We start from the raw sequence: 7,470 nt of genomic DNA on the forward strand, positions 1-7,470 counted from the left end.
CACTGGGTAGGTTATCCAATTGGGATCTGCACAATTTCTTCGGGGAAGACAGTTCGGGTAGTAGGAGGAACAGGAAGAAAAAGATACACAGTTTTCTGGAGGAGGAAAAGGTCAGCCTCCAAGAGATGTTGGTCAAAATTGCACAATCCGAGGAGACATTCTAGGCCCAAACAGTTTTGCACAATTCTTGGCCTAATTGTAGAGTGGGGAAGAAGGGTCGGTCATAGCCTGTTCTATGCATTTTTCTGAGTGAGTAGAGTAGGTCAATAGGGAAGCCTACCTGACATTTCTACATAGTTTTTGTGATTTTTGTAGAGTGGAGAAGAAGGGTTGGTCAATGACAGCTCTGCACCATTCCTAGGTTGGTTGCAGAGTAGGGAAGAAGGGTAGGTCAAGGACAACTTTGTGCAATTCCTCGGCTGGTTGTAGAGTGGGGAAGGGCAGGTGGAGGACAGCTCTATAAAATTTTGGAGATCATTACAGCCTTGGATCATATCTCAAGGCATTTCTTTCGGTTGAGCAATGGGAGACTTGATGGGAAGTCTTGTAGGAAGCACAGTCTGGGTCGGTTTCTAGGTCAACTTCTGCGCAACTCTAGGAGTCATTCATCTGGCTCATTTCTAAAATTGCGCAAAGTATTCTACCCAAAGGATAACCTCAAGCTTTGCATAGTTTCGGGCAATAGTGCAATACCACTTAGGGGTTTTCTAGTCGACAGATTTTCAGGAAAATTAAATAAGAGTTAAAGAATGTGTACTTGTGCATACGTGACAATGTGATCGCACACTTAGCACAACTCAACAACAAGACATATTAAACCAATAAGACAACATGTGCTCAGTGAGACTGACTCAAAGGTTGAGAGAAACAAGTGTGACAGTTGAAATATGTCTTCGAACGACCATGAAGACAGTTGCGCGACAATGTTTACAACTTTGTGGGTAAGTGCAACTGATGTCGATAGAGAGAAAATAACTCATACACAAAGACAAACCATCAAAATGCAAGAACAAAATCACAAGCATGACATAGTGGTCAACATGCCAAAAGATGATCCTTGATCGATCAAGTGAAGAGGGTGTGAAAAATCAATAGGAGCTCATGGGATGAGCTCGAGTGTTTACGACTGTCAAGGAGGAAAACCAAGGCTCTGAAATTTGGATGCAGGACAAAATTTTGGAGCATGTTACAGCTACTACAACACAATACCAAATCTTAACTCAATCATTAGAGTACAATAGAAGAGGCCACTCTATGGAAAAATAAGAATACTTAGTCATACAAATTGAATGGCTGGTAAGTAGCGATCAACATTAAAATAATTACCTCAAGATAAATATCACTTTGCAAAGATTAAAATTAATAAAAAAAAATTAATTTAATTATAACATCATCATCATCATTATTATTATTAAAATTATCAATATATGAGTTTCATGTATAAATAAACATAGAACTAACCCAACTATATAAATTAAATTATTAGTCAATATTAATACACATTAATACATAATATTAATCAAAACACATATTAAGAAAAGGGATTCATTTAAAACATTGGTCCAAAAACATAATAGAACTGAAGGTTTTTGCCTATATAATATTTTATTCACTTCCCTCTATTCACCAAATATTACTGAAACTTTAATTTTAAAATCGGCGCTGCCGCGCTGCAACTCTAGCCGCGCCACTGAGCGACCCTGCAAGCGTCCTCCCTCATGGAGCCTGGAGGCGGCCCTGCGGCCCCTCCCCCCTTCCCTCCGGAGATCGAAGCCTTCAAGGCTCTTGTATCTGCAACTGGAAAACGTCAGGTCACAGGCCCGCAGCAAAAGTTCGTCAAAAAACTGGACAGTATACCCAAGGTGGCCTTACCAGAGGAGGAAATCTGTAGATCTGCACTGAATCTTGCAGAAAAAGGTCTGATCGGCCAGTTCACCGGTTTGTGGCCATCCCCGAGAGCTGTCGAAGAATGGGTCAAAAGGAACTGGCTACCTTTGGTAAATGAAGGAATCAAGATCTATTTTGTAGGCAAAGGGTTCTTTGTTTTCCTGTTTGACAGTTCAGAGGACAGAGGCCTGATTTTCAGAAACGGGCCATACTTCATGGGGCCTCAAGGACTCTACTTGAACAAATGGTCTACAGAATTTGATCCAGCGCAAGATGTGCCCAAGGCGGTCCCTGTTTGGGTGAGCTTCCCACATCTTCCCCTGCATTGCTGGAATCAAAGCTCACTCCAGTCCATTGGAAATGCTCTTGGAAAATACATAGACTAAGCCCCAAGGAAGGACCAGTATTCCTATGCCCGGATCTGCATGGAGGTCGATTTGGAAACAGGATTACCCGAAGCGATCCAACTATCGGTGGAAAGCTGGACACACATACAAGAGCTTGGTTGCGAACAGCTGCCCTTCAAGTGTCGTTTCTGTCACGAGTATGGGCATTTTGCTAGATAATGCAAAAAAAGAAGTGACGAGACAACAGAGAAGGAAAAAGAAGAACAATGGAAACAGGCAAAGAAGACAACATTCAACAGACAGAGTAACAAAAACAAGGCTAAAGGGACAGAGAACAAAGTAGATAATGGAAGCACAAGCAACCAAAACGCTGGAAGCAGTGAAACAAAAGGCAATGAGGGGGATAAAAACCCATTTGAAATCCTCACGCCTCCTTCAGATCCTCCGGAAGCAGGGGAAGAAGAACCACCACAGCAGGAGAATATTGAAACCCTAGAACCAGGTAATAACCCAATCTCCATCCCAAGCAATATTTCTTCTCCATCATACACAGATATAATCAAAAAAAAGAAGAAAACAATAGAGAATATGGGATCATCAGATGATGAAACACTAGAAAGGTCAACAAAAAGGGCTGGACGAAGATCAAACAAGGAAACTAGAGAAGAGGAGTCAGAAAGACAAAAAACCCTCGGCAGTCAAGCTACCATCGAAATGACACTAGGGAGGAATACCAGGCCTAGGGCCTCCAAAGGAGGAGGGCCTACCCCTTCAAGCGGTAAATGATGCAGTTGATCTCTTGGAACTGTAGGGGTCTGGGTAATCCCAGCAAGGCAGAGGCTATCAGAGACTTATTGAAGATGGAGACCGCGGACATCCTTATGCTCCAAGAGACCAAAATAGAAGGGGAAACCCTTCTAAACATCAGCGATAAGAAATGGAAATTTGATTCAGGAAAGGCTGTTAGTGCAAGGGGCACAGCTGGAGGATTAGGTACTTTTTGGACAAAAGACTTCTCACTAGAACGAAACTTAGCGACCCAACATTGGATTTTCACAGAGCTGCGCCACACCGTAAGCAATCTTACCCTCGCTCTGTTTAACTTGTATGTCCCTGTTCATTATGAAGAAAAGAGAGAGTGCTGGAGGTCACTTATAGATTATATAGCGCAAATCAGTCCCACAAATTTAGTCATAGGTGGAGATCTGAATATAACTCTAGATCCCAAAGAAAAAAAAGGAGGGATCCAGTCTAGAGATCCTTTCATCAAAACAGTGGGCAATTTGATTCTGCAGTGGGACTTGGTAGACTTCAAACCAGTGAAAGGCAAATACACCTGGACAAACAATAGAACCGGAGAAAATCATATCTCAGCCAGATTGGATAGGTTTCTTATCAGCAGCTCTTTAATGATGGACAACAGAATAGTTTTCTCCAAGATTCTTCCAAAGCTCACATCGGATCATAAGCCTATCCTCTTATGCCTAAAAGAGGAAGAGGATTTAGGCCCCCTTCCATTTCGTTTCAACCCTCTTTGGGCAGGCAAAGATGGGTTTTTAGAAACAGTTCAAGCAGCATGGAGGATAGATGTACTCGGTTCCCCAAGCTATGTGTGGGAACAAAAAATGAAAAATACAAAAAAAGCACTTAAAGATTGGATAAAGAAATCCATGCAATCTCCCAATAGGCAGAGGAAGGAGGCAGTAATTCAATTGGAAGGAATACAACTGGAAATGGAGGAGAAAGAACCCTCTTCCACAGATTTAGCCAATGAAAAATCTGCTCAAAGGAATGTATATTGTTCTTTCAGAAATGAAGAGGAATATTGGCGCTTAAAGTCTTGAAGTCTGTGGCTCAAATTTGGGGACAGAAATACCTCATACTTTCATAGACAGTGCAGGGCCCGTCTCTCACGCAATCACATAACAGAAATTACCAGCTCTAGTGGTCAGGTTTATAAAGGATTCTCTCAAATCCAAGAAGCAGCCGTAAATCATTTTCAGAACCTTCTTAGTGCAGAAAGAAATGGGAATGAGGAGGATGAAGCAGAGTTCCTCACAACCATCCCAAATCTAGTCAGTGAGGAAGATAATGTTTCTCTGATGAGCCCAGTAACGGAAGAAGAAATAACTAGTATTGTATGGTCCATGGAACCAGATAAAGCCCCAGGTCCCGACGGTTTCACAATACACTTTTACAGAATTTGTTGGGAGATTATCAAAATTGATCTCTTCAGAATGATAAGAGGAGTCTTGAGGAAGGCAAAAGTGGGTGGTGGAATAAAATCCACATTTCTCGCTTTAATCCCCAAGGAAACAAATCCAAGATCCTTTGACAGATACAGGCCGATCTCCCTTTGTAATTCATCATACAAGATCGTGGCCAAACTGCTGGCAAACAGAATTAAGCCACTTCTGCAAAAACTCATCTCTCCAGCCCAAGGAGGATTTGTGAAAGGCAGACAAATCTTAGATAATGTCATTCAAATCCAAGAGGCTCTCCATTCCAGCCACACACGGAAAGAACAAGGTATGATTATCAAATTAGATATGAGTAATGCTTTTGATCGTGTTAACCGTTCTTTCTTGCTCAGGGTACTTGCAGCCTTTGGGTTCCGACAGGAATTCATAAACCTTATCAAAGCCTGCATCGAAAACATCTGGATCGCTCCAATGGTGAATGGGAGACCAACAGAGTTCTTTTCAGCCACCAGGGGACTGAGGCAAGGTTGCCCTCTGTCTCCCTTTCTCTATATTCTGATGGCGGATTCATTAAGCAGAAAGTTGACACAGGAGCAACAAAGTGGCACCATTCCTGGGATAAGAATCGTGCAAGGCGTAGCCCCAGTGAATCATGCGCTCTTTGCCGACGATTCACTCCTGCTCGGGGGCGCATCCATGAGAATTGCTAAATCCTTCATGACAATTCTCCAAAAGTATTGCAGTGTTACTGGAGCACTAATCAATGAGAGGAAAAGCGCAGTTTACGGATGGAATACCGATCAACAAACAATTGAAAGGATAGCCAGTGAACTGGGGTTCAAAGGCTACGCAGAGTGGGATAAAATAAAGTATCTTGGTCTTCCGTTGACGATGGGATCCAATCGTAATAATTTGTGGGAGGAGGTGATTTCCAAGTTCAATAAGAAGATAGCAGCGTGGGGCGGAGTCTGGCTTACCACAGGAGGCAAGCTCACTCTCATCCGTTCTGTACTTTCAGCTCTGCCTACTTTCCAAGCCTCTTTGCTGATGGCTCCAAGGCAAATCGCAGATCAGATCTCTTGTTTAATGCGGAACTTTTTGTGGAATGGTGGGAAGGGGAACAGTAATCGTTTTCACTTAGTTAACTGGGAAATGGTGAAGCGTCCAATTGCTGAGGGAGGACTCCAAATTAGAGACCCCCAACAAGCAAATCTAGCCCTGGGATGTAAACTCCTGTGGCAGTTAATATCTGAGCCCAAGCATCCAATCAGCCAGCTCTTAAATCTCAAATATCTCAGAAATCGGTCGATCATCTCCTTCAACCCAGCGTCTTCTCCTAAAGGAACACAGGCTTGGAGGCTCTGTTGTAAAGGGATAGATTTCTTCAGAACACATTTGTATAAAATTCCAGGGAATGGCAAAAAAACATTGCTGTGGAGAGACCGAATCATGGGCCATCCTCCACTCTCGGACATAAATGAAATCGCAGATTTAAGAGTTTGGTTAAGATCAAAAGGAATCAGGAAAATCGAGGACATTGCAGAGTGGGATAACAAAGGCAATTGGCAGTGCTGGATTTTGCCCAACATACCAGCGCACTTAAAAAATCAGTTAAACTATTTCATAGATGAAATCACAGACTTTACTCCAGTGCATAAAGACGAGGAAGATTCACGGGGTTGGGGACAAATAGGGGTATACACAGCCAAACAAGGGTACTTACAGATGCAAAGCAAAAAGGACTCTTTGCACCCGGAAGCAGTGTGGAAGCAGATCTGGGAAAGCTTCAGCATTCCGAAGATCAATTTCTTCTTCTGGACTTTGTTTCACAACAAAATCCTAACTGGAGACAACCTATGTAGAAGGAACATAGCTGGTTCACATCAATGTGTGTCTTGTAAAAAAGCCTTGGAGACCTCAGTTCACATTTTTATTGAATGTGAGTATGCTCAGAAGGCCTGGACTAGCTTCTTGGCTGGACTGAATGTAAGATCCCCAGTGCATTGTTCGATAACAGACATGTTTTTGTCCTGGAAAGCTAGGTATCCCTACAGCATCGCAGACAAATCCCTTTGGTACAAAGTGTGGATAGCAGCTCCAAAATATGTGTGTTGGAAGTTGTGGCTCTCCCGGAACGAAATTGTCTTTAACCAAAAGGAAATGTCAGCAGGAAATGTCGCAGAAAAGGCCAAGAATCTTCTAATAGAAACTCTGAGACAATCCAATGTTAGAGATAACTCCCTAAGAGATGAAGAAAGAGCATGGTTGGGTGATTACACTCCTACAACGAGTCCTTCAACAATCACACGCCCAAATCACAAGGAAAACTGGCAGATTCGAGACAATCTGGAAAGCTTCCAAAAGTGGTGGAAATCTCAAGGAAAATGCACTATCTTCTTTGACGGAGCCTCGAAAGGCAATCCAGGCAGGTCAGGAGCCGGGGGGGTCATTTATCTCCCGAATGGAAGAAAAGAGGAATTCAGTTGGGGACTCGGAATTAAAACCAACAACCAGGCAGAAGTCCTTAGTCTTTTAAAAGCTGGCCAACTGGCCAGAAAAGGAAACCCAAGGGAAATCTTAGTGTTTGGAGACTCAGAATTGGTGATAAAAGCTCTACTAAAAAAGAAAGGGCTTAAGGATCCAGTTCTGAACAAACAGATATTAAGAGTGAATAGACTCTTGAAGGACTTCTCTTCAGTCCAAATCTTTCATATCCTCAGAGAATTAAACTCAGAAGCAGACAGTCTGGCAAATATTGGATGCAATCTAGAAAAGAACATGATAAGTATAAATGCAGGAGAACCGAGTATGGCAGCCATCCCTTAAAAGGGCAAGTCGATCTTGTAACAGCAGAAATTATTCTGTTAGAAACAGAAAATGTAATACTTGATATGGCTTTGGCCACCCATAAATAAAATATCCGTTTCGGTTAAAAAAAAAATATTACTGAAACTTTAATATCCAAATCACAACAATGAATACAATATTTTCGTAATATCTATGACTAGAGTTATATTGCATGATTAAACTTTTCG

General features: G+C 42.2%; 1 protein-coding gene across 1 annotated transcript; it reads left to right on the forward strand.

Annotated features, from left to right (window-relative positions):
* Nucleotides 1–1,718: 1,718 nt before the first annotated feature.
* Nucleotides 1,719–7,261, forward strand: LOC149230472 (uncharacterized). Its single transcript, XM_089381327.1, has 4 exons — nucleotides 1,719–2,186; nucleotides 2,335–2,510; nucleotides 3,046–3,786; nucleotides 4,105–7,261. The coding sequence occupies exons 1-4, from the start codon at nucleotides 1,719–1,721 to the stop codon at nucleotides 7,259–7,261; spliced, it is 4,542 nt and encodes a 1,513-aa protein (XP_089237453.1).
* Nucleotides 7,262–7,470: the final 209 nt, after the last annotated feature.

Source organism: Pinus tabuliformis, chromosome J, assembly GCF_031772625.1.
Source record: "Pinus tabuliformis cultivar Carrire ecotype Pingquan chromosome J, CPIR1, whole genome shotgun sequence".
Classification (NCBI taxonomy): domain Eukaryota; kingdom Viridiplantae; phylum Streptophyta; class Pinopsida; order Pinales; family Pinaceae; genus Pinus; species Pinus tabuliformis.

Excerpts from the sequence above, each read along its gene's own strand:
- LOC149230472 (XM_089381327.1), top strand. The coding sequence starts at position 1,719 with ATGGAGCCTGGAGGCGGCCCTGCGGCCCCTCCCCCCTTCCCTCCGGAG. Across the intron at positions 2,187-2,334 it reads CCAAGGCGGTCCCTGTTTGG|GATTACCCGAAGCGATCCAA; the intron begins GTGAGCTTCCCA and ends ATTTGGAAACAG. Across the intron at positions 3,787-4,104 it reads CTTTGGGCAGGCAAAGATGG|AAATACCTCATACTTTCATA; the intron begins GTTTTTAGAAAC and ends ATTTGGGGACAG.